The sequence below is a fragment of the Eschscholzia californica genome, unplaced genomic scaffold (genome assembly GCF_041429995.1).
Source record: "Eschscholzia californica isolate CP2 unplaced genomic scaffold, dmEscCali1.0.p SCAF_5, whole genome shotgun sequence".
In the NCBI taxonomy this organism is placed as follows: domain Eukaryota; kingdom Viridiplantae; phylum Streptophyta; class Magnoliopsida; order Ranunculales; family Papaveraceae; genus Eschscholzia; species Eschscholzia californica.
This window is the reverse complement of record NW_028238472.1, coordinates 20,670,032-20,697,199: the sequence shown is the minus strand read 5'-3', so window position 1 is coordinate 20,697,199 and position 27,168 is coordinate 20,670,032. Positions and strand designations below refer to the sequence as shown.

At 40.9% G+C, this 27,168-nt stretch overlaps 2 protein-coding genes across 5 annotated transcripts in view; both read left to right on the top strand.

Annotated features, from left to right (window-relative positions):
* The first annotated feature begins 274 nt into the window (after positions 1–274).
* On the top strand, positions 275–7,062 carry LOC147537750 (2,3-bisphosphoglycerate-dependent phosphoglycerate mutase 1-like). 4 transcript variants are annotated; one of them, XM_086642119.1, is made up of 9 exons: positions 275–544; positions 1,183–1,409; positions 1,532–1,755; positions 5,643–5,761; positions 5,850–6,006; positions 6,142–6,243; positions 6,312–6,431; positions 6,626–6,684; positions 6,769–7,062. In XM_086642119.1, exons 2-8 carry the CDS (start codon positions 1,196–1,198, stop codon positions 6,668–6,670), a joined length of 981 nt encoding a protein of 326 aa, XP_086498245.1. In that variant the 5' UTR covers positions 275–544; positions 1,183–1,195; the 3' UTR covers positions 6,671–6,684; positions 6,769–7,062. The 4 variants fall into 4 exon arrangements, with proteins under 4 accessions (XP_086498245.1, XP_086498247.1, XP_086498244.1 ...); XM_086642121.1 differs by having other exon boundaries at positions 283–544; positions 1,195–1,409; XM_086642118.1 differs by having other exon boundaries at positions 366–723; positions 1,195–1,409.
* Positions 6,769–27,168, top strand: part of LOC147537746 (uncharacterized) — a 98,675-nt gene continuing 78,275 nt past the window's right edge. Inside the window, exon 1 of the mRNA XM_086642116.1 lies at positions 6,769–6,887. The gene's annotated coding sequence lies outside the window, so the exon portion shown is untranslated. The remainder of the gene's footprint in view (positions 6,888–27,168) is intronic.

Here is a 27,168-nt window from a genome sequence, read left to right as displayed (position 1 = left end):
CCTAGTATATATACATATATTGTTGTCTGAGATGTCCTTTAGCGAGGCATTGCTACGAAAAACTTAATTAAATTTCAATTTCGATGGAAATTTCGGTAGGCATGGAAATAAAATTATTTTGATAATTTCGACCGAGATATTTCGAAATTATAGTGAAAACCCGATATCTGAGAAACTCGAAAAATTTGATAGACTCGGGTGGGTTTTGGATACTAAGTTTTTTGAAATGGCCCGGTTCGATTAAGTCTCAGAATCCAAATGGACAAAGAATTTCATCCAAATGGACAAAGAATTTCAAAGCGCCACATGACGAATGATATGAACCTCACTGGCCCCACCGTGACCTTCCCACCCCTACCAAGGAGCAAGGAGAGACAAGAATGACCTGCAAAAAGTACACGGTCGGAGAGATTCTGCCAAGTTTGGCCTCTCTGCCCAAATCAACTACCTTCAACCATTCGTTGTCGCATCTCTCTCTAATATTTCCTTAGAGAGAGAGAGAGAGAGAGAGAGAGGGGGAGAAAGAGAACAAGAAACTGAAAACGTACGTGCCTTTCTTTCGAACTCAAACGATCACTTCAAGAAATTTCCTTCTCCTTATTTTCTCAGAAAATCCATGTATTTATGACCTTCTTTCTCATCTTATGTTCTTCATCTTTGATCCACTTTCTCATCAACCCATCTCCTGAAACCTTTTCAATTTTGCATTTTTAGCAATAAATGGTAAGTGTTTTTCCTTTAACGTATTTTTCTTCATTCAATAATTTAATTGTTCTTCTACTTCTTCTGTTTCATAAATGGTGATGGTTTCTTTTTTTATAGTAGGTTCTTGTTAATAATATTTTGGGTTTTGGATATATTTGAATTGTAATGCTTGACTTTTCATTTCCTTTTTTTGGGATTTTGATGGCTATATTGTTGTTGGATCTGATCTGGGTTTCTACTTGTCTTCAAGATTTGGTTCTCTCAAAGCTTTTTCTCTTTTTCTTTTCCTTTTTGTCAAATGAGATTTGTCTTCATAGTATTTCAGTGCTATATTTGTATGGTTCTTTATGGGTTTGCATAATTTGATACTCTCTTTCTAAGCTTGACCTGAATGGGGATTTCAAATTTGTTTACTGACTTTTAATTACCCAATTCTTTTTCCATTTTACAATTGTGGAACCTTTTTGTTTAATACAGTGATTTTTCCAGAATGGCTACTGCCACCTTTCATCAAGTCATTGGGATCAGTCCGGTACGTGGATGTGTTGATGGCTCTCGATCACGGCACAGATTTGTCAATTTTACAAAGAGTTGTGAGGTCGAGATGGGTTTGTCGAGGAGAGCTAGCTATCAAATTAGTTCAAGGAATTTGATTGTGATTCAAGCCTCAAGCAATGACAATAGCGAACCGAGGAAGAAATCAAGCAAGTTCATTTCATTATATGTTTCGCTTTCTTTTGAAAAGAACACTTAAATAATTACTTCTAATTCGTTATGTGCATAGCGAAAATGGGGTGATTTTTTTGTTTGTTTGTGTCCATTTCAGGTGAAGCTTCTCTAATTTTGATTAGACATGGTGAATCTTTTTGGAATGAGAAAAATCTCTTCACTGGTTCTGTTGATGTGCCTTTGACCAAGAAGGGAGTGGAAGAGGCCATTGAAGCGGGTAAAAGAATTAGTAACATACCAGTTGACATGATTTTCACGTCTTCGCTAATCCGTGCCCAGATGACAGCCATGCTTGCTATGACCCAACACCGTCGTAAGAAGGTATGCATAAGATTGATTGCATTAGTTTCAGAAATCTGAGTTGTTGTTTACAATGATTATTAGATCACATCGGCCACTAAAGCCCAAGATTTAGCTGTGCTCATGCATATTATTTTGTCGAAGATGCTACAACCAACTAACTGCAGCTTCTGTTGGTTTTGCTAAACCTTCCGAGAGCACAAGGAAGACATAAAACAACTAATATATTGAATCTTTCTAACTCAAGAAAAGACTACTACTTTTCGTCTTTCACTTGCTTGCTTAAACACACAAATAGTTCCTATATTTATACTAGTAGCTAGATTATTCTAGACCCCTACTTAATTTTCATCCTAAATTCCTAATAACTTGTGAAACGGTAGAAACTAGGAAGCATAGTATTAATATAAAATTCACCACATATAATGCATAAATACTAAAAGTTAGAAACTTATGAAAACCCCATACTTGTTAATTTAGAGACTTTTGGTTTTGCTACTTCCAACACTCCCCTTCAAACCAAAATCACCTTCAGGACATGTAGTGACTGCATCTTCTTGGAGGTATTGCCTTGGGCAGTGCCTTCTTAAAAATATTTGCCACTTGATTCGAAGTATTACAGTACTCTAGAAAAATTGTCTTTTGCTTCACATGATTTCTCAGGAAATGAGATTTGAGATCTATATGCTTGCTTCTTCCGTGTTGCACCGGATTTTTTGAAAGTTCAATTACAAACTTATTATCCACATATATGATGGTAGAATCTTCTTGCGGTAACTAAGCTCTTTCAACTCATTCTTCAACCATATTGCTTCGGTTTTTCCATATGCCGAAATCAAAATCCAATGCTATAGTGATATCTGGCCTCGTCATTGTGAGGTATCTTAGAGTGCCAATTAAATTTCAAACATCTTCTTTAAGTAGACAGAATGCTAATATGCGAAACTTCAAAAATCCATTTTCAATAAGATAATTATCAGTTCAATAATTCCACGGACGGGGGCTTGCTTTAGTCCATATAGAGCCTTCTTGAGACGATACACCACCCCTTCATATCCTTTAACTATAAAACTTTCTGGCTGCTCTACATAAACTTCTTCTTCATCTAGTATGCCATTTAGAAACACAAATTTTACATCCAAATGGTAAAATTTCCATTTAGCGTGGGCTGCAGGAGATATCAATATTCTTACAGTGTCTAGCTGAACTACTTGGGCAAAAAACTTCCCCATTATTCTTCATATATGAGGACCTAAGTCAACTCAGAAGTCTCAAAGATATTCTTGTTTGGTATGAACTTGCTCTAATTTAAAGGTGAACTATCCTAAATCATCCACTTATATAGTCTCTAATCAAAATGCTCCTGAGCAGAACCAACGGATGATACAGGAATTTGGTTGTCAAATGGGTTAAGAACATGCCACTAGAATTACAAACAACTTCTAACCCAAGGAAGAAATGGAGATCACCGAGATCTTTCATAGCAAATGTTTGAGATAATTGATGAATCAGAGCTTGACATGCCTCAAATGAATTTCCAGTGACCAAAATGTCATCGACATAGACCAAGAGAATTAAGATGACACCATTGTGAGAACAAACAAAGAGTGAAGAATCTGAGAGAGGCTCAGTAAGCCCGAGAGCCATGAGGGTATCCACCAACTTTTCATACCAAGCTCGAGGGGCTTGCTCGAGACCTTATATCGATTTATGAAGCTTGCAAACATAATCAGGAAAGGCTGGATCTTTGAAGCCCAAGGGTTGTTGCATATACACTGTTTCAGAGAGATTGCCATGAACAAAGGCATCATTCCTTCTTGTTGATTAAACCCTTTTGCGACCAAATGAGCTTTATACCAATCTATGCTACCATCTGATTTTTTCTTGATGCGATAGACCCACTTACATCCAGTAACATGTGAGAAGGATGTGGAGGTACGAGAGACCAAGTTCCTGCCTGGTGAAGAGCTGCAAATCCAATGGACATGGCATTTTGCAATTCTGGATATTGAGAAGCTTGAGTGTATGAGGAATGTGTGGGAGGAAGAGAGTGACTGAAGAAGGCAGAAGATATTGGGTGGTTGTTTGCAAAATAAGTTTTAGGTTTAATGATGCCTGCGTTGGCACGGGTTACCATAGGATGGGAGGGACGTTGGAGTGTAGTTTTTGAATGTGATGATGACTTGTCAAGACTTGGCTGTAGTAAACGTACAGAAGCGTTCAGAGAATTAATGGGTGGAGAATAGTCGTGTACTCATGTGAGGGGGAGGGAAAGTGGAGATCACCCATTGGAGGATGAGAGGGACTAATGGACTGACAGTTTCCATGTGAGGAATGGGTATGTTGGTGGATGGGATTGGTATTACATAACTCATCTCAAGAAGTTGACCAAGGCTAAGAATATTTTTTTTTATGTGGGTATATAATACACGTTAGAAGTACCATAGTTTAGATAAAACTTAATTTTACCTATTCCTTTCACCAACATCTTTGATGAGTCCCTAGTGTGACTTTCTCTAGCATCTGAAGTTGTTTTCTTGTATTTCTTCTCTCAAACTTACTTGTGTTCCTTGATTAAAACTATGATACTTTCCTCTTTCACGACCTCTTCTTTGATAAGTGACGCCATACCCATGTTCTGAACCTCCGCGTGGTTGTCCGCCTCCACGTTATGTCTTTTGATCCTGTAGTGTTAATTTAAACTCCAATGCATGTTCAGTTGTTTTCGAGTTAGAACTCTTCTCCAAATCTTTTGATTCTTCATTGCTATTAAGACATGCTCAAATTTACTTGTGAGTGGTTGCCATATGTTTTCAACTACACGAATGCCATCAATCTTTTCACCATTTCTTTTAATTTCTTTTAATTAATTTAATGTAAGCGAGAGAAATATGAGAAACACTTTCACCTTCTTGCATGCGGGTATTTTCTAACTCGCCTCTTAGGGTTTGCAAACCCACCCTCTTGACACGGTCAACTCGTTTTTATAAGGTTACTAATTTATCCCATGCTTCCCTGCTTGTGTTTGCTTCCGAAATTTTCTCAAACGAAGATTCGCTTACTCCTTGGTAAAGAATGAACAGCGCCTTCCTATCTTTCTTTCGTTGACCGCGCATAGTACTTTTTTGCTCCGCCATGTAGGTTGCTTGTACGGCAAGAATTGGTTCGACATTGCCGTCTATGAGTATTCCCCATAGATCTTGTGAACCAAATAACACCTTCAATTGGATGCTCCGTTGGTTGTTTTTGCCTATGAGTTCTTGAATTTGGGGAACTTGTAATCAAAATGTGAACCTGGTTTGGAAAGCAACCTGTTGGTTTTTGCTAAACCTTCTGAGAAAACAAGGAATACATAAAAGAACTATTATATTGAATCTTTCCATCTCAAGAAAAGATTACAACTTTCACTTGCTTGCTTAAACACAAAAGTAATTCTATATATATACTAGTAGCTAGATTATTCTAGACCCCGTATAATGCATATAATACAAAAGGTTAGGAACTTATGAAAACTCCCATACTTGTGTAATTAGTAATTTAAATTGATAGCAATAATCACATTTCGCTCCCCATTTTAGCTGAATAATGTTCTGTCTTGCAGTTTGTGATCACTTAGCTAACTTCTAACCATGTTTAGAGTTGGGTACTTGGGTATGATCCGTTTGACTGTAGAATCCCGGTCGTGGTACTTTGCATTTTCTTAGTCGGTTGAGATACTTTTGATGCACGGTACTCTAAAATTGTGTTCATACTTTTGTTCCTAGAAACTTCTTACAAGTAAACTTCTACGTACAGCCTTGAAATTAGTTCATTATGGTTTGAATCATCACCATATTTTACATCGTAACTTTTCTTCTCAGACTGATTAACTTTATCTTCTCCGACTGATTAACTTTGTCTTCAACCAGGTTCCTATCTTTATGCGTGATGAGAACGAAAAAGCAAGAACATGGAGTAAGATAAACAGTGAAGAAACCAAGAAACAATCAATTCCTGTTGTTACAACTTCGCAATTGAACGAGCGGATGTAATTATATCTCACTTCTTGACTTGGTTTTACTAATAGTCGAATTCTTCATTATCATTTCCATTTAACCAACTGCTCTTTCTTACAGGTATGGGGAGTTACAGGGTCTGAACAAGCAGGAAACTGCAGATCGATATGGAAAGGAGCAAGTCCATGAATGGCGTCGAAGTTATGATATTCCTCCTCCCAATGGCGAGAGCCTTGAAATGTGTGCTGAAAGAGCCGTAGCCTATTTCAAAGAGCATGCAAGTGAAGCTACTTTTCATTCTACTTTTTTTTTTATCTTGTCACTTAACTTTATGATCAAGGCATCATCATGACTGCTGGGTTTAATTAGGTTTAGGGTATTAATATATGATATATCGCTCTTAACTTAACAGATTGAACCCCGACTCATATCTGGGAAGAATGTGATGATTGCTGCACATGCGAACTCATTGAGATCTATTATTATGTATCTCGACAAGTTGACCTCTCAAGAGGTATATACCTTCATATATATTTGATCATTTGATGCTCTATTACTTATTAAGCTTCTATGTTTATGCAGGTAATCAGCTTAGAGCTTTCTACAGGGGTTCCCATGCTATACATTTTCAAACAAGGAAAATTTATCAGGAGAGGTAGTCCGGTAGCACCAACTGAAGCTAGTGTTTATGCTTATACTAAGGCAAGTAACTTCTCTTCGATAATTCATTTGGTTCTAACTTCTACTTCTTTTCTGTTACGTGTTTTAGACCATTCCTTTGCTATGCCAAGTTTCTTGTATTTTTCGGTTCAAACCTACTTTACTACTTGCAAGATTCTTTTGTATCGAGTGCTCTGCCACTATCACTTCACTGTTCTTTTTCTCGGCAAATGCAGAAACTGGCTCTTTACAGGCAAAAGTTAGATGAAATGCTTCATTAAATACATTTAAACAGGCAAGATCCTTTCGATTGTCCGTATTACCTGTCTTGATCACAGATACAATAACCCTTCTGAATTAAACCTTTCTGGTTTTGCAGATTTTGTATTCCTTTGTATCTTTGTCACTTGTATTTCTGTTGTAGCTGGGAGAATGATGAAGAACATGTGGAAATGAGATCATTGTGATGAGGGCATACAAGAAAGCTGGTTGTTCTTGGTAATCATATTTTTGTTTGGATTACTGAGTACAGTCGTTTTAGGTGCTCGGAATCCTGTGTTTTTGGAGGTCAATAGTATTTTGAGACAAATGAGATTTGAGACAAATGAGAATAGCTGTTTTAATATATAGGATGATAAAATAAACCCAAGCTGAAAAAGATTAATGCAATAAATAATGTGGTGTAGCTTCTCTGGTCTTCCCTCTGCTATCCAAAATAAACATGATCTCGATATCATATTTTCATGCACGGGCTATATCATCCAGATTCAACCGCCTAACTTCAGCATGGTCACAAACTCTTACATCCGAATACAATTCATGTATGATGTAAGAACCCCACTCCTAGCTACTCTTAATTCCATTTTCACGGATGGGGGCAAACCAGTAAACTTTAGTTACCTCAAATTTCCAAAAGAAATCTGTCACGTGTGTAGAATAGTTAAGCACCCCACTATCCCAGGTGTTAAAGCTCATGTTCATCAACAAGCAGGGTCTCCAATGCCACAGTAATAGAAGTCAAGGTGGAGGAAGGAGTTCATAATCAAGTGGCCTACAAAAAGAAAAAAGTTCAGGACATTGGTAGTAGTTCAGAAGGTGGTAGACAGTTTGAATGGAACTCGGGAACCTCATCTGAGGTATTTGGCCGATCATCTACTATATCTCCCAGTTGGTATTTCCCACTTCCGGAGTCAATTGGAAGTCCAAATGAAAGGAGAAGACACCTATTTGCTGACTCGCTGCTGGTATCACCAAGTCAGTCTTCAGAGGCAATAGAGGAGGGAGAAGATGGAAAGCCTATCTTAGTCGATTAAACCCTCAGTTGTAGTTATTTTCAGTTTATGTGGTTTTGTGTTATAGTTTGTGTTTAGTTAAGTTGCAGGTGGTCCTGGTCTTAGTCTTTCTGAGAGAATACGATTCTCTGCTCTAGCTCAGTTACTTCTTTTGTGTCTTATAGAGTTATACAGATAGCTCCTTTTTGTTAGCATTCAAATAGACTATGCTCGTTTGTTAGAAGTAGGCAAATAGTACAGGGTGGATAGTGTTTTGTTTTTCTCTTCAGTTATCAACTAATATAAAGATAGTTGGTTATTGGTGTGATTGTTTTGCTTTTAGTACTCTTCTCTCTTTTCCCTTTGTTGCAATCAAGTTTAGATTGTTGGTTTCTTTCGCCTTCTCCATCTAAGTGATAGTACTCTTCCCTGTTCTCTTTGTTGTTCCCTAGTGGTTGTTTCTTTTCCTGTCCTCCTTGTAGAACCCTTAGTCGAGTCGCACTGCCTCTTTTGGTCTCTCTCTGGTGAGAGTGACTTCCCCCTCTCTTCAGACCTAGTTTAGTGTAGTGTGAGTCTGTTTTTTTTGCCTTTGCGCCTTTTAAGGCCCGGCCCGCCTTTAGACTCCCCTGTGGGTTTAGGGTGCTAGGCCTCTTTTCGATTGGGCTTCTCTGAGAGCAACCCCTATGTCTCTAGCACCTCCTCATACCGAAGGGCCCACAATCCTCAGCTGGAATGTTAGAGGCATCTCCTCTTATCTCACTAAAAAACATCTTGTGAGACTCATTAATAAAAATCAACCTGACATAATCTTCCTAGCTGAAACAAAAAATAAATCTCACAATATCATAAAAAATGTTCCTATTAACAAGCAAGTATGCTAGTCATTTTGTGGATCCAATCAATAAGGCGGGTGGCCGGCCTAATACTGAAAGCATCACATTAAACTTTCGATCTGCTTCTCGGACAATAATCTTATTCATGCGGAGGTGATCAACCAGAAGAGTAATCAGACCAATTTAATCACGGGTTTCCATGGTAGTCCCTACCACAAAAGTAAGCTTCGCCTGTGGAATACCCTCAAGGAACTTCACAATCTCTTGAACCTCCTCTGGATTGTCATTGGTGATCTTAATAGCATCCTTGACCCTAATGAAAAGAATGGGAGCTCAGATGTCCCTAGCCCTCATATGCCTAAGATCATCAACTATATTCACACCTTAGGTCTGATTGATCTAGGCTATCAGGGTAACGCGTACACTTGGAACAATCGCCACTGCGCGGGCAATATCATCCAGGAAAGGCTTGATAGGGCTCTGGCTAATCAGAATTGGATTCAAACCTTTCCTCAGTCTTGCATCACTCATCTAGACGCGGTTGGATCGGACCACCTCCCAATTCTCCTTACCTATCTGGAAAACAAGCAATCCAAGCCCAAACCTTTCAAATTCCTCCGTACTTGGATGTTCCACCCCGACTGCCACGATTTCATCGCGGACAAGTGGAACCTGAATTCAAATAATAATAACTTCACCAAAAAGAATATTCAGAATAACCTGTCTAACCTCAGTAAACATCTCACCAAGTGGAACAAAAATGTCTATGGCAACATAGCAAACCAAATCAATAACATCAGTTCCTCTCTTCAAAACAACAACAATAAAAATGAATTCCTTAGGCTCAAGGGTAATCTCGAGAAACTATATCGTCACCAAGAAAGCCTATGGAAAGAAAAATCTCGAAATAACTTTCTGACCTTGGGCGATAAAAATACCAAAATTTTCATGCCCAAGTTATTCAAAGGCAGAGGACGAACCAAATCCTAGCTATTAAAGATAGCAACAGGGGATGGAAGGATGATATCAATGACATATATGGTATCCTCACCTCGCACCTTCTGCAAATCAATACAACCACCAATCCCACTCCGGACAACAGAATTCTCAGCCTTTTCAATTCAGCCATAGATACCTCCCAAAACGAGGAGCTCTCGGTCATTCCCAATCAGGCTTAGATTGACCTGGTTATTCACTGGCTCAAGAAAGACCCAGCCCCGGGGCCAGACGGATACCCCCCGTTCTTCTTTCAATCTAATTGTGGTACAGTTAGCCAAGATATCTATAACCTCGTCGAGAACTTCTTCCAGAAAGCTAACCTACCCGCTAACACTAACCATACGCACATCTTTCTTATCCCTAAAACTCCCATACCCCAAACCCCTGCCGATTTTCCCCCATCAGTCTGCTTAACACCACTTTAAAATCATCACAAAAATTCTAGCCGAACGTATGAAAAGTAAACTCAACCATATCATCTCACCCTTCCAAGCAGCCTACGTCCTAGGCAGACAAATTACCGATAACATCATTATGGGGCAAGAGCTCATTCACTCTTACAGAAGGATGAAAGGAGCCACTGGGTACTTTGGCCTAAAGTTAGATATGTCTAAAGCCTTTGACAGGATAGAATGGACATTGCTAATGGACATCATGAGAGCACTAGGCTTCTCGGAGCATTGATGCAAAATGATATATGAATGTATTTCCACCTCTTCCATGTCTGTCCTGGTCAAGGGGAGACCAGGACCTATTTTCCATCCCACGAGGGGGATTAGACAAGGAGATCCTCTATCTCCTTTCCTTTTTACTCTGGCCACGGAAGGTCTTAGTCGTCTCCTGATCTCTGATGCTAGACAGAGCAATTTCTCAGGCTTCCCCACCAGCAATCCTAACCTGAACATCACCCACCTGATGTTTGCACATGACTGTATTATCTTCGGGCAGAACTCAATCGATAACATCCACATCTTGAAAGATCTCCTCAACACCTTTTGTTTAGCCTCCGGCCAAGTCATCAACTATACCAAGTCCAACATATTCTACTAAAAAATCTCACACCCTAAATTCAAGCGTCTCATTATAAAGACCCTGAAAGTCAAGTACGCATCGACCTCCGAAAAATATCTGGGTGCGCAACTATTTATAGGGGCTCTAAGAACTAAAATTTTCAGTGATATCATCGATCAAATCAAAGGGAAATTATCCAAGTGGAAAAACTCTCTGATTTCACAAGCTGGTCGAACGGTGGTTTTTTCTTCAATCGCTTCGGTCGTTCCTCGATATCAGATGCAATGTTCGCCATATGATGGGCCTAGAAGGTTACCCTAAATAGGTCTACACCCGCAAGTGCACGGGTGTCAAGTTGTAATATTTCCAGAAAGACCGGTTCGCTCCTCAGAGACTAGTTAAACTTATTCTAAAACTAGGAAATAATAAGATTTTTCAAATGTTTTGATCTTGGTTTTTAAAATGAATAAAATATTAGAATAAAATAATATTGTTTTTCTCTCTCACAAAGAAATGAAATAAATGAAGAAACTTTTAACAAAGATGATGAATTGATTATACAAGCAAAGATGAAAATACATTAGCTCTCTCTCTCTCTCTCTCTCTCTCTTTCTGAATCTCTCTCTATACTGTTTTTCTGTCTCTCATAAAAAGAATAACAAAGAAAAGAGAACAGAAGAAGAAGATGAAGATGATAATGGTTTCTAACTCTCTGTTTCTCTTTGTTCGGTTATATTCCAAGCTCACTCTCTCTCTCTCTCTAATATTTCTGTTAATTGAGCTAAGAGAGGAGATGATCCCCCAAGCCGAGATACTTTTCTCTCATGTGTTTATGTTTTATATAGCCGAAAATACCAGTCTCTCTTTCTAAAGATCAGAAGCTAAGAGATCTCTGAAATCTCTATCTTTTATCTTCAATATGATTCTCTCTCTAGATTTTTCAATATATCCAGCTCTATCTCTTTGTTATTACCCTTTTGGTTCGAAGATAAGAAAAAGAAACGTTAGGTGTCCTGATCGGATCTGTCTCTGATCTTCCAGTCGAATTCTCCTTTCCTTTAATCTTAAAAGCTCACTTGATCTCTCTTTGTTAGTTTCCCATTTTTTCCCTTTCTTCCTTTCTTTGTTTGAAAATTAAATAAACTAAAGTAAGAAAGAATACCCAGCATTATGGAAGGCAATCAACGTTGCTGGAGGTTATCAATAAGGACGATTCGGGTCGTTGCAGAGCATAGAAATATGCTACAACGTACTTGAAATAAGATGCCATGTGCACGGGAAGAGCTGAGACCGTTAGATGCTTGTTGGTGTATGGTTTATACTGATTCAGGTCACACGGAATCAAATACCTTAGAAATCCCGTGATTAGTAGCTGGCTGTTAGGGTGATGGGACTTTGTTGTTGAGCCGGGTCCATCAAGAATATATAAAGTCCACTTCCATCCGTTCAATTTCCGCACACTTGTGTTGAATATCCGTCAGACTGTCTCGGCTTACATTAATAAATTGCCATGCATTACATTGAATTAGGTTTCAAAACAAATCCTAATTGCCGTCAAGCACACGCCCACCAGTGTACCACTCATGTCCAGATCTCTCCGTACATTCCACTAGATTTTCGCCACGTGCTGCGGAATAGATATATGACACCCTGGTCAATGGATTTTTGGCTCGAACTTTGACCTTTCCTTTTTCTCACATTCCGACTCCGATTTGACTTTCGCTTTCGGCGTTGGATTCGTCTTGGACTCTACTTTTTATTGGGGTATCAAAGTTGACCAAAATTACCAGACTACCCTTATCACCAAATGACCAAAATGCCCTCAAGTGTGCCTTTTTCTCGATTTTATCCGTTTTTCGTGCTAATTTCTGAAAAAGATACTTGAACAAGAGAAACAAGTAATTCATCAGAGTAATTGCTCGAAATGAACTAACTAACCCAAGTTAAAAGAATCAGATGAGACATTTTCATGGCTCATCACCATACCTAAAGGGGTGAGCAAAAACATTGCGACTTTGAAAAAATCGTTCTGGTGGGGAAGTCCAAAGGCATATGCACCAAAGCCTGGGCATTGATGTGAGATGAAAATGTCACATTTGATGCGCTTAACTTAGACTAACTAGTCCATTTCGGGTGTTATTTTTAATAATTTATTTGTTTTTCTTGTTAGGTATCTTATTTGGAGTTAGACGTTTAATTCGGAATAAAACGAAGCAATTATCACTTTTCATCTCATGCCAAAATCGATAGCTCAAGGGCACCATGGTCTTTTGTGGAAAATGAAGATGTAGAGACAAGGATGGAGGCACTCCTTTTGTTTCAAAGTCAAAACCCAAAATCCAAGCGATACCCAAAGTTCAAAAGACCAAAGAATAAGAAAATAATAGAGAATATTCTAGAAGCACCCACCTTTAAGTCTAGGGTTTGGTTAAGAGGAAAATGAATGAAGTTAGAAAGAGATCTTTTACATCATTTTCTACACAACAAGTTGGAGGAAAAAAAGGCTAGGGTTGGAGGTTCTTGAAAGTTTTAGGGTTCTTGAAAGTTTGGCAAGGGTTTGAAAGAGCTAGAGAGGGAAAGAAAGGAGGAGGCCGACCAAGCTAGGTCGGCCAAGGTCGCGGCCAGCCAAGCACGGGAGCATTACCAACAACCGAACAGCAGCTCGGATTCAAGGAGCAGCTCAGGTTGGAAGCTTCCATGCTCGAGACGGTATCAATCTAGCTCGGGACGGCCAGCAGCAAGCACGGGAAGAACTGTTGCTAGCTCGGGACGCAAGGGACAGCCGCGATCTAGCTCGGGGAGGCTCGGATCTGACCGGGACTTGGCCGGATCTCCTTGGACAGCAACATTGGCCGGATTTCTCTAGGTGTTCCGACCACTATCTTGGTCGGAAACCTTAGGGCTTTTACTCCCCATCATCTTGGCTAGCTACCCATGTGGTTTGATTTGGTTTTGGACTAGAAATTGCTAGAGAGAGAAAGCTAAGGTTTATCTTTAATGGAGGTTGAGTTCTAAATGGAGAAGATGATGATGGTCGCTATGGGGAATCCAAAATTTTGCTAAGGGGAGATCGGCTGCACCTTAACTACTTATATTTTCCGACTATCTTAGCCTCACACTACATCGAAAAAGGGGGTTTCAGTCATCATCTTCTTGTCATTTCTTATTCAGTCACCATGTTTAGTTAACTTTAGTGTGTCGATTATATGGGATGAAATGTGATAAATGTTATGATTATGTTTTATATGATTTGATGTTCTGATTATAAATTGATGTTCATTTGATTCGGTTTCGATTGTATTTTCATGTGTCTTGTCAAACACTTCGCATAGTTAATAGACGAAACGAAGTATTCGATATCAATCGTAGTCTAAGTCATATATTCAGGTGTCTTGTCATGCACTTCACATAGTTAGGCAACTAGACAACACTTTCGATGACTCGGGATTAACCGATTTATGACGTTTGTTTGACTAAGTATGATCTTCGGATATCCATAGTACTTAGAGACATCTATTTTAGGAGTCAAATATCGATTGTACCTCGTCACATTAGATCGGACTACACATAGTCGTAGGTTTATCATTATGGATTCCCGGACTTCGACACCTCGCTCACTAATTTATCTCCCGACTCTTGTTTCTCCGCCTCTTCTCTCGAATGTCTCTCGCTCGTTTACATTAGGTTATTTAGTTTTTCTTGTTTCTTTATTTCTTCTTCAATCAATCTTAAAAACCCCTCATTATCTTTGTTCTCTTTTTCGTTTTTGTCTAAGTTAGATAGTGATACGTGAACCGGTGGACTAGAGCCTTCAATGTCCAAGTTACCCTCCTATCTTTGGATCGATCGCGGCTTTACTGGGTTACTACTTGATACCTCAATTTGGGTGTGCAACCTTTTAGGCCCCATCAGGCATCAATCTGCCTTCCGAAAAAACTAGGAGGTTTGGGAATTCATCACCCTAACCTAGATAACACAGCTCTGCTCAACAAGTTAGCTTGGCGCCTTAAATCGGAGCGAAATGCCATATGGGTTCGTTTTTTGAAAGCTAAATATTATCCCAACTGCAACACTCCCGGACCAGCTAAAGGCCACAAATCTTGGATCTGGAAAACCATTAGAAAACACCTATATCAGATCAACTAGTTTACGACCTGGGAAGTGCATAAAGGGAAGCAAATTAATATTTGGGAAGACAACTGGATCCCTGGTAAGATAGGACCGACCCCCAATACTAATAACACGAATGGTCACAGTGAACCATCTTATTACCAACAACCACTAGAATGATGATACTCTCAATGTTAACTTTGATGCTCACACTACTGATGTCAAAAATTGGCCTCACGTTAAATCAACATGAAAAAGGGAGTTGATGCATGACAGGCTCTGTTATGATGGTATACTCTGTTGTGATAGGAGAGATTCCTCTATTCAGCCCTCTGCTCTGCTTCTCTGTTCCAGCTCCTCGTTCCTCGCTCCAGTTCCTCGCTCCTTGCTCCTGTTCGCCTGTTCCCGAGGGGGGAAAACCTGCAAAGGGTTCGAAAACCACTCCGACGCTCAAGACAGTCAGGGTGCTCTTTGCAGTAAAAAATGAATATTGATCGATCCTTTTGGGGGCGAGTTATGGGAACTCTGAGTATTAGGTGATCTTTTCGGGGTGAAGAGATCGTTTCCTGAGAAGGACGATGTGGAGGGCCTTTTATAGGCGAAGTTAGGCTGACTGTAATTAGTGGCGGTGGTGAGGCGGTTGCCGTCAAACCGTAAGGGAAGTTTCCTCTTTAGCGTATCTAGGGTTTCTCTTTCAGTATATCCCAGATCTTTGATAAGCAAAAGTTCCTAAGTTTAAGGATACTTTGTATATATCTTGCCGGAGTGATAGACTCTAAAGGAGAAGTTTCCTCCTTCAAATACGTGGCGTTCGATCGGGCTTAAATACTTCAAGATATGTGGTCGACTGAGATCTTTCTAGAAAGTTCGGGATTAAGTCTTTAGGTCGCGCAATGCTGATATATCCCTAGTAATGGGCGTAAGATATGGGCCAAACCTGTGGAGACCCCTTTTTCCCTTTGAGACCCTAGGGTTGATCTATCCATGTCGAGGGCATTTTGTGCAGAGCTGGTTTCTTCCGGCCGACCTCTCAGTTAGGGGAAAATGTGGTGGACCGTTAGGTATTTAGCTGTCCTGCTGCCTCAAGCCGAGTCGATCCAAGAGACTTCAGGTCTGCTCTTGACTCTTCAGACGTTAATCAACGTCTGGACATTTTGTGCATCATCGTGAGTCTCGCCACTCCTTAGGTGAAAGTAAAGAGACTAAGGAGTAGAAGTAACTCGTGTGTTTTTAATTTATTTGAGGACCTGAAGTCGAGAGTAATACCTGTCTCAGAGCTGTTTCGTGAAGCTCTTTGGGTCTTACCTGGACCTGGCTGTTTCGTAGTGCTAGGTCTCTTTGTTCATATTCCAGAGAAGATTGGTATCTGTTAAGTGGAGATCCTTTCTCAATAATCGTTGTTTTTGCCAGAGCCATCCCAGCTGTGTTTTGTCTTGATATGTGGTTTGTTCTCCCAAGACACGTCTCGTCTTCTGCTTAAGTAATTAATCTTTTCCATGCGTGATTTTGTGAAGTCACAAATCTGATCTTCTGATCACGCGTTTTTGGCGTTGATCTTTTTAGGTTACTGGGTATGACAGCTACCGTGGGTGCGTGGTTCCTTATGAGTGGGGGACGATCGCTCTTCCTAAAGCTCTTCAATCGTTCTGTCATCTACCGAGTAACGTGAACCGTCGATGATCTGGTCGATGGCTAAAGGGATGTTTGGGTTTCCTAACACCGACTGATTATCGCCACGTGTCCTTCTCCTACTAGCCCGACGCACGTTAGCTCGAACCCCTAAGTTGGTTCTATTTAAGCCTTTTGATTTGCTCGTATCCTCTTCTTTAATTTCTCCGTCTGGTCAGTTCTTCACTTCTTGAGTTGTGATTTTCTTTTTCTCTGTCTCTAAAAGAGAATGGCGACTCCTCCTCCTGCCGCTGATTTCTCCAGCCAAAATCGTTTCACAAGTCGGATGACTCAAGAGGACATCGACATTCTTCGAGGTAGTCATGCGATTCCGGCTACTGTCGAGCTTCTTCTTCCCTCGCCCGAGGACAAGATTTGTCTTAGTGATGACCGTCGCGTTGGTGTGTACGATGTCTTCTTCAACCTGGGTTTGGTGGTTCCTTTCCTGCTCTTTCTTGTTGAACTGCTGAACCATTATGGGCTGCAACTCTTCCAACTGAGCCCCAATGTCGTGATGACTATCGTGGCGTTTTTCTTCCTCTGCCTTCATCAGGGTGAGAAAGCGAGCCTCTAGATTTTTTCCGTTAAGTCCAGTGATCGGTGCTGGCATCATTTTTCTTCTTGTTTCGGTCCATTCTTCTCCGCTCTGAATATCCCTTGTATGGGCCAAAATACGTCACCAGGAGCGCCCCTAGAAATCCATGATTAATGGGCCTAGACGGTGACCAAGTCTATGAATTAACGACTAATGGGCCAGACCCATTTATCTTTGGGCACCCCAAAGCAACGCCAAAGTGTAGAAGCACTTCCAGCTCCGGAGTAAGAGGTCCGCCCTTGCCTCCGCACCAGGTTGAAATATGTGAACCACTTCCAGCTCTGGATAAAGAGGTCAGGCCTCATCTCCTCAGCGAACCTGCCACCTTGTATCCGTTGGAGAGACGCTACCGTCATTCATGACGATAATATCCCGGATATGTCCGTTCAGGGGTTACGAAGTCTGTATTAATGGTGACAACCCATGCGTTACAACCATTAAAGATGACAACTATCATCAGGCAACGGTCAACCCAAGACTCTATAAAAGGACCAAGAAGAATATGATACGGATCATCTGATTCTGGGCAAACACACCGAGTACAGACTCAATACTATCATCTAATCGCCGAATACAACCCACCAATTTCTCTCTCATACAGAGCGAGCATTTGAGTAACCATCGAGCATCTTTCCTCTCACCTAAATATAATTGCGATCTAATATTCGGGTGTAGGACCCTTCCAAGTGCAGGGCCCCTGTCAGGTGCAGGACCCTTCCAAATACAAGGCTTTCTCAAGGTTCTACCTACGTTTCTCTCTCCTGGGCGACCTGACAACCAAGTAAGGTCGACCTACGTTTCTCTCTCCTGAACGACCGAGCAACCAAGGTCGACCTGACAACCCAGGAAGGCAGGCTACTTTATCTCTCCTGGAGCTCAGGCTTTAATTATCTCACCCACGTGAATATTTACAAGGTCAGGTCCTTAAAGCTTCCCACTTATTTACGATACATACCCCTGGACAAGGCAAACCACTCCAGGGCTACTTCATTTAAAGACAGACCTCATAGGTTGTCATATTCTCTCTCCAATCAAGTCAGTCATCTGTAGAGAGCGAGCTCCGGCCACTCTACGATTCGTGCCTAGGCTCTAACCATTATCCAACCAACGGTAACATTCCAAGGCTAATATCCACGTACATTTTACTTCTCTTGCAAGCTTACTGACTTGACCGTCGGAGCCCCCTTAGGCCGGCACCATTCCGGTTTCCCCTAAGACTTCACGGTCACATGTGTTGTTGTCTATTTTTTCACAGGTTGAGCCCAAAGACGTCGTCGGTGCCCGCAAAAATATTAACGGGTGGAGGTTCGTCATCCGGTCAACGACCCAGTCTAGCTGACTTCTTGACCCCCGATTTCTTACCCTCACATCCCTAAGGTTTATAGGGATAAATTCCTTTTTGTACGTCCCTCCCTTTCATCCGAAGACTATGGTTTTGCTGTTCGTGTACTTGGTTCTGCCCATGTACGCCCAAAAATCATCCCTGATGAGGGAGACATTAAATGTTTTGAAACTTTAAACTGCTCTGGATAGGGGGAGAGAGGGTTTCATTCCTGAAGGCATCGCCGATCTACAGACTCTTTGTCAGCAACAGACTCTCCCTTCTCTTCCTGGTGAGTTTTGGTTGGAGATGTTTCTTCTTTTTATTTTCGGTATTTCTTTGTGTGTCTGATCTTCTTGTCCTTCTTCTTCTTTTTAGCTTTCCTGGTGTTAAAAAATCTCGTACCAAGCCGGAGTTCAGCCGGTGTTATTATTCGGGAACCTGTCGGTCCAGTTTCCCCTTCGATCCCTACCAGTTCCTCTCCTCTTGTTCCTTTCTTGATTGGTCATGGGGTTGTGGCCTCCAGGACTAGAGCGAGTATTCATTTCTCGGCTGATAAAGGGAAAACCTCGTCGGGCCTGAATTTAACGGCTAGGATGTCCAACTGGCCCAAGGATCTTTCTCGTCGTATGGTTTCTTTGATCGACGGTCTTTACCTTCACTTACAAAATGAGGTATTTCTATTCCTGGTTCTTTGTTTTCCATTTCTCTTCCCCTTTCTGATTTTTCTCTTTTTTTTTGTTGTGTTCTCCTCCTTTTCAGAGTTATCAGGTTAGCCATGATGTTGCATCCCAATTATCCTCGATCGAGCGTTTGGAGTCCCAGCTTGCGAAAGTTGAGAAATATGCTTTGTCCTATAAAGCCGAGGCTGAAATCTTATCTAATGATGTGAGGATAATCTCTGCCGAGCGGGATTCGTGGAAGTTGGAGGCGGAGCAATCTAGGGCGAAAGCTGAACTTCAGTCTTCTCAGTCTGATGCTCGCGTTACCATTAAGGAGAAAAGACTTCAGGCTTTCCAGAAGAAAGAAGCTACTCTGATTCAACAGAGGGGCAAAGATAAAGCTGATCTTGAGGCTTCTCGTAGGAATATTTTTGAATTGGCCGAGTTGAACCGTCGGAGGGCAATAGCAACTTTCAAAGGTGGAGATGAGTTCTTGGCGATCCTGAGGCGGAAATGTAAGTCTGGATTTCAAGTTGCCTGGGAGGCGGCTCGTCGCTTTTATGCTCCCAAGGAAACTACTCCCCTGCGTCATCTTGATAAGGAATGAGTCGCTTTGTCTGTCAACGCTGTTGTTGCCGATCGAGGGTTGGAGGAGGACTTCCCTTTCAGCGATGACGAGTGGGACCTGGAGGCTACCACCTCTGTGGTTCACGTGGGCGACGACTCTGACGAGGGTTCTACTTTCTCCGCTCATGGTCCCGATGATCATCCCGGTCCTGTTCTCTCTAGTGACGAGCCGTAGTTGTTTTTCTTTTGTTTTTTCTGGATATTTTTCTTATCTGTTTGGGTTGTGGTTCTGCCATAATAGAATGGTGTGACTTAAATGGTTTGATTTTCTTTGTGTCTTGTTGCTGCACATATGAGAGTCTCCCAAAATAGGATATTCGTAACTAGTCCCTCCTAACTTACTAATGCAATTTCCTAGACTTACTACGCATGCTCTGAATGATTGTAGCTGCAAAAGAATAATTTTAGGCCTAACCTAGCACGCCCTAAGCTTACTATTCCTATCTTCAAAGTAGAAAACAAGTTAGCCCTGCGTAAAAATTTGTGAATGGTGTTTTGAGTTTTTGGCTCTGCCCCTGATCGTTTCTACCAGGGCTGTTTTGCTGGCTTGAGCACAACTAGTTTAGCTAGGACTTCTCCTTAGACCCCTGGTCGTTGCTTTCGCTACCAGGGCTGGTTTTCTTGGCTTGAGCACAACTAGTTTAGCTAGGACTTCTCCTTAGACCTGTGGTCGTTGCTTTCGCTACCAGGGCTGGTTTCGTTGGATTGAGCATAACTAGTTTAGCCAGAACTTCTCCTTAGACCCCTGGTCGTTGCTTTCGCTACCAGGGCTGGTTTCGTTGGCTTGAGCACAGCTAGTTTAGCTAGGACTTCTCCTTAGACCCCTGGTCGTTGCTTTCGCTACCAGGGCTGGTTTCGTTGGCTTGAGCACAACTAGTTTTCACCGAGACTCATCCCGTACCTCTGGTCGTAGCTTGGGCTACCAGAGCTGTTTTGTCTGCTTTTGCCTGACAAGCTGCGCAAGGACTTCTCCTTATTCCCCGGGTCACCTTTGCTAGGGTTGTAGTTTAACTAGGACTTCTCCTTGGGATCCTTAGTAGGGATAACGTTTTACTCGAGTAAAGATTTTAAATTTAACTAGGACTTCTCCTTGAGAGGCCTCGAGTCGCAGCCGTGGCTACCGGAGCTACCTCATTTGCTGACTTGAGCGGATCAGTTTAACTAAGACTTCTCTTTGGGACCTTGGTGAAGGGTGAGTTTTACTCGAGTAAAATTCAGTTTAACTAGGATTTCCTGTCCGAGGCTGTCCTGTCCCTTAGGGCCCTCAGTCGTTGCCAAGGCTACCGAGGTTGTCCTGTCCCTGGTCGTGGCTTTTGCTAGTAGGGTTTTTTTTAGATTAGGGCCCTTGGTCGTTGTTTTTGCTATCAAGGCTACCTTTTGGGTCCCCTGGTTGTAGCTTTCGCTATCAAGGCTACCTGCTCAGTCAGAGCGAGTTTAACTAGGTCTCCTCCTTGTATAGCGTCTTTCGCCAAAATATTTTGTTTTATTAGATAAAATACGTAGCTAGTAGTGCTACCTCTTCTGCCTAATGGCTAAAATATTTTATTTTATTAGGTAAAATATGTAGCTAGTAGTGCTACCTCTCCTGCCTATTGGCTGAAGTATTTTATTTTATTAAGTAAAATATGTAGCTAGTAGTGCTACCTCTCCTGCCTATTGGCCGAAGTATTTTATTTTATTAGGTAAAATATGTAGCTAGTAGTGCTACTTTTCTCGCCTAATGGCCCTTACTTGTAAGATAATTGAGGTGAGGTTGGGGTGATACGGACCTTAGTGGCGCTACTCCTGCATGTCCACCATATGGCTTGAGTCGGCGATTTCTCCGGTGTTCGCGAAGGCGGGAACCACTGCCCGATGTCAACAATGCCGAGCTGAAACCGCATAACATTCTCTGGCGGCCACCTGATCTCCCTTCACTGTGCCGCCACGGTCCATTCCCGGAATCGGGAATTTCATAGCTAGGTGGTTCAATGAGATTATAACTCGTGATTCTTTTAAGAAATTCCTTCCTAGGATAATGTTGTATGCATGTAGGTTGTCGATGATTATGAACTCTAGCATCAGCTCTCTGCTGGTCGTTCCTTCCCCAATAAGTATGGGCAAGTTAATTTTTCCCCTGGTTCGTACTCGGTCTTCGCCAAAACCTGTTAAGTAATGCTCATAAGTTTCGGTGTACGATGCGCTCTCACCTGAAGTTTCTGGAGGCACGTCCGACTTATGATTTCTATGGAACTCCCTGTGTCGATTAGGATGCGCCCTATTTTCCAGTTAGCAACTAGCGCTGTTATCACCAGGGGGTCTGCGTGGGGCGTGATTACCCCTTTTAGGTCATCGTCAGTGAAGATCACAAGGGGTGAGGCCTCATCGCGTATTGTCATAATCTCGTGATTCTTCCGGCGCTGCTTGTTCCCCCTGTCTTCCCCACGAGTTGGCCCACCAGCTATGACGTTGACACTTTCTTCGCTCACAGATTCGTACTCCGTTCCTTCCTCCGCGAATTCTTTCGCTGCGGTCTCCGATATGCTGCTAAGCTCCTTCGCTAGTGCTGACAAACGTCTGATCGTAGCCTCAATGAGTGTCGTCCTTCGGGGCGCTTGGCTACTGGTCTGGCCTCCTTGGCTTAAGTCAGCGATCTTCTTGTTGGCGGGCCTTCTGAAAGTGGGGCCTCTCAGATCATTTACTTCTTTGGAACTCTTATCGAGCAGGGATTTCAGCGTAGTTTCCGCGATGTCCAGGTCCCTTTGGAGTTTTGTTATTTTCTCCTCCTGCCTCTTTCTTTCGACCTTCAGTCGCTCAAGGGCTGCTGAGAGCATTATGAGATATAGGCACCTTTTCGGGTCTTCGCTGGGTGTTCGGTCTTCTGTTAGCATGCTTGCCTGAGCATCTCAGGAGAAATAGTTAGTTCTGAAAAAGGTATTGAATGAGGTTCGGGTTACCGAATCAGATGATTTTCTGGAGAGATGCCCCTCCTTCAGCCCTGGTTTTCTACTCTACTTCTCTGTTCCAGCTCCTCGCTCCTTGTTCCTGTTCGCCTGTTCCCGAAGGGGGAAAACCTGCAAAGGGTTCGAAAACCGCTCTGACGCTCAAGACAGTCAGGGTGCCTTTTGCAGTAAAAGAATGAATATTGATCGATCCTTTTGAGGGGCGAGTAATGGGAACTCTGAGTATTAGGTGATCTTTTCGGGGTGAAGAGATCGTGTCCTGAGAAGGACGATGTGGGGGGCCTTTTATAGGCGAAGTTAGGCCGACTGTAATTAGTGGCAGTGGTGAGGCGGTTGCCGTCAAACCGTAAGGGAAGTTTCCTCTTTAGCGTATCTAGGGTTTCTCTTTGAGTTTATCCCGGATCTTTGATAAGCAAAAGTTCCTAAGTTTAAGGATACTTTGTATATATCTTCCCGAAGTGATAGACTCTAAAGGAGAAGTTTTCTCCTTCAGTTACGTGGAGTTCGATCGGGCTTAAACACTTCAAGATATGTGGCCGACTAAGATCTTTCTAGAAAGTTCGGGATTAAGTGTTTAGGTCGCGCAGCGCTGATATCTCCCCAGTTCTGGGCGTAAGATATTGGTCTAACCTGTGGAGACCCCTTTTTTCCCTTTGAGACCCCAGGGTTGATTTATCCATGTCGAGGGCGTTTTGTGCAGTGATGGTTTCTTCTGGCTGACCTCCTAGTTAGGGGAAAATGTGGTGGACCGTTAGGTATTTAGCTGTCCTGCTGCCTCAAGCCGAGTCGATCCAAGAGACTTCAGGTCTGATCTTGAATCTTCAGACGTTAGTCAACGTCTGGACATTTTGTGCATCATCACACACAACTAATACCATCAAACCTATTCCGATTAGCAATGAAGGCCCAAACCAGATGAAATGGGCCTTCTCTGAATCTGGTCTATTCACTGTTAAATCAATGTATAAACATCTTACCTTCAATACTCACCCTGAGCCGGTCTCGCAAATCAATTGGAACTTTATTTGGTCTTTTCCTACAGTACCTCGCATCAAGTTATTTATCTAGAAAATTTGCTCCAGAGCACTCCCCCGTCAGACAAAGAATAAGTAAATACATCGGTAATATCATAGAAGGCCTGAATTACACCGACATAAAATCTATAGAGCATGCACTCTTACACTGCCCCAGGGCTAGGAACATTTGGTTTCATTTTTACATAATATCCTCTAATATTACATCTATTACTGATTGGATAATGTCATGGAAAGAAATTGAGCAAACATGTTATACTACTAATGATATTCACTTTGTGACGATACTCTGGCATATATGGAAAACCCTGTGTCACAACTGCTTTCAATATTCAACACATCTACTGATACTATGATAAATATGATCATGTCTTACCCGAAAAACAATATTTCAGAGAAAAAAAAAACAGCTCCAATAGCAACGGAACGATGGAACCCCCCCCCCCCCCCCCCCCAATCTCTGACATGAAAATTAATGTAGATACATCTTTCACTACGATTTCTTCGAATATTGGCACAAGTCTAATTGTACACAATGAAGAATCTAAATTTGTAGCAGCACAAGTAAAATCGACAAGAGCTCGAAATAGCGAAGAAAGTGAAGCAATAGCCATTCTCAACGGTCTCTCTTGGGCTTATGAAAACAATCACAGACTCATCAAAATCGAAAGTGACAACATCAACCTAATCAAACATCCGAACAACCAGTCGCATAGCATTCAGTGGCAGTCGTTGATACACATCAGAAGCATAAAGGACATGAAGAAAAAACAGGAAAAAGTCATCTTCAAATACACGAATAGAAAGCTCAATACTTAAGCAGACAAACTAGCAAAGTGGACAAGAAAGAAAAGTCAAACTAAGATCTGGCATAATGTACCGTACTTTCTATCTTCCCTGTATTGTAATAATACGCTTATTACTTAATATATTTCATCTTTCATCAAAAAAAAAAAAAAATTGTTTCGTGAATAAAATTACTGATGGAAGAAAAGTAAAAGAAAAAAAATGACGTTTTTAATGCAATAAGTAATTTTTGTTTTTTGTTATTGATGAGAAAAATTATTAATCGAAGAAAAGTAAAAGAAAAAATGAAATGTTGGGAGAGTTTGGATCCAGAAGGGTTCGAATCCGTGCGAATGATACCTGAACCCGACGTCCTTTCGTTGGGTTAAAGATCGGTTTTGTATTTAAACTACAAAACGGTAAATATCATATATATACGAGGGTCTAACCCGTGCCCGTGGGGCACAAACAGTTCTTTCATATGTGTTATAGACCAAGTACACTGTGGATGATTATAAGTTACAATTGAATGACTGTTTTGGTATTTATTCGTCATATCAGTTCACAGTTTACTACATTAATAGGTAACTCTAATAAGGACTTACTATTAAAAGAGTTTGCATGTCTTATTTAGAAAAATATCTCACGTTCATCCAATTATCGCGTTTAAGGTACCTGAATAACATCACAGTACATACCTTGTCGGATTGTTGAAAGAAAACTAATGCATGCATATGAGGCAACCCACGTTTTTGGAATTCAATGGTAAAAACATGGCCAACTGTTTGACCCAAGATTCCATGTTTTTCTATCAACTTCATGAAATGTTTTCTTTTTAACTCGAACACACGTGCAACTAAATCAGACCTATCAAGGGAAGCCTGATTAGGCAGCAATGCTGCCGTGATTTCTGGCCAATGAGGATTCGCAGTCATTGTGATGAATAAATCAGGATGCTTGTTATAACGTGTGATTGCTAATGAACCCTGATAAAGTTCAAACATCATTCTTGGACTACCAGTAAATGAAGAAGGTAATATAAAACGTTGACCAACTTGATGTGGTTCCAATCCAGATTCCTCAATATCAGTGAGACCCTTGTAAAGTTCTGCACGAAGTTGGGTTTGGTTTAGTCGATAATATGTCAATCGATTTTGCTCTGTGGCAGCCCAAACATCTACTAAAAACTCTTGGAATAATTTTCCCCCTTCAAAATTGTTGTATACTCGGTTGGTCTATTGAAACATCTCTAACTATACCACTGCATTTGAGTTAATCGACTTATCGATGATTGGTTTTTTATGACATCCCACTGAGTTAACGTGGGATCCCATCCAAGCTCGCCATATGGGAACATAAAACATAATGTAATGGAAGATAAGCTGGATGACATTCATTTATTTTCATCAGCCCATTGCCCCCTTTTAGGTGGATAACAATATCTCTCATTCCACTTTCTTCAATACCATCCCCTGGCACGATAACAGCAATTTCATCTGTTGATGGCAAATGATAACAATACCTCTTATTCTGAATCAGAGGTCCTCATAAAACTTATGGAGAAACTAAGTCGACGCCAAAAGTATATGCGAGAACTTAGCTGGTGAAATATATACATTTTTGCAGTCGTTCGTAAGATTCAAAACTTGAACTCAAAGTTATATAGATTTTAAGTAACAGTATAATAAGTTAACTTACAAACTAAATATCTATATAATAATTTGTAAGCAGGCCATGAGTGTTGTATATTTGGTAATTGGATGAAAAATGAGTTTTACTGTAAGAAAAACTTTTCCTATCCACGACCTAAACTATATTTGGTAATTGGATGAAAAATGAGTTTTACTGTAATAAAATCAAATATACTATGTTTGGGATTTCTAAGAAAGGGATCGAAAACCAAGATTCTTCATCTATCCGAGAGATTGTTCTGAAGAAAAAATCTTAAAATTCTTTTCAATGGGATTAAAATTTTGATGGAAGTCCGACAAAAAAATGTTCTGTTCCATAGCATAAGCGAAAACATGTTCGAAATGCAGAACCCATAATAGAAGAGCCATTAAAGCCATGGCTTATTCTGCAAAGGAACATTAAAATCATCAAATACCTTCCGTCAACTGATGATATAACCGTCAAGAAGTTCGCATATGTCGATGTTAGAGCTCGAAGATATGGTTCTAGAGCACAATCACATCTAGAGCACTGGCGATACTGAAAGAAAGGGATAAACAATACACAATCACATCTAGTGCACTGGCAATACTACTTATTATAATGGAGCAGTATTTTCCAATAGAGCACTGGCGATTCTACTTATTCAAATAGAAGTTCTAATAGAAGTTACTAATAGAAGTCATGGCGATACTACTTATTATAATGTTTGAATTTGACAACTTGGGCAATCTTAATAATGGAACTTGGCCTAGAAACTCAGCTACTGTTCTTCCAAAGTAGAATAAGAACACTGTTATAAATGGAGTTTGGGTATTCGAACAATAAGTTCTAGAGAGAAGAGTTGCCCAAATAAATCAAATAAGAACAATGATCAAAATATAACCTAAAAACTATATACTGTGAAACTCATATTTAACCTTAGCAATTTAATTTAACACAAACAATTATGAAAACTAACAAAACAATTCAACCTAACACAAACAACTATAAAAAAAATTAGCCAAAATTACCTGGAACTGCTACCTTGAAAATCCTACATCAAGAAAGAGAGATACCTACGTGAGAGAGAATTATTGTGTTTTGTCGATTGAGAGATCTTATATGGCAAGAATGACAAAATTTTACCTGTGACGATTGCAATAAAGGACGAAGTTGGAGTGAGCTTTAATAGACAAAGAATTCACGAATATGGAGTTTTTCTTATGAGATGATTGATGAGATACTAATATCCTTATTGATTCATCTT

What these genes read in the sequence shown, in the direction of transcription:
- LOC147537750 (XM_086642119.1), top strand. Translation starts at nt 1,196, where the DNA reads ATGGCTACTGCCACCTTTCATCAAGTCATTGGGATCAGTCCGGTACGT. An exon ending in TCGCAATTGAACGAGCGGAT is followed by an intron (nt 5,762 to 5,849) that starts GTAATTATATCT and finishes TCTTTCTTACAG; the next exon opens with GTATGGGGAGTTACAGGGTC. An exon ending in GTGTTTATGCTTATACTAAG is followed by an intron (nt 6,432 to 6,625) that starts GCAAGTAACTTC and finishes CGGCAAATGCAG; the next exon opens with AAACTGGCTCTTTACAGGCA.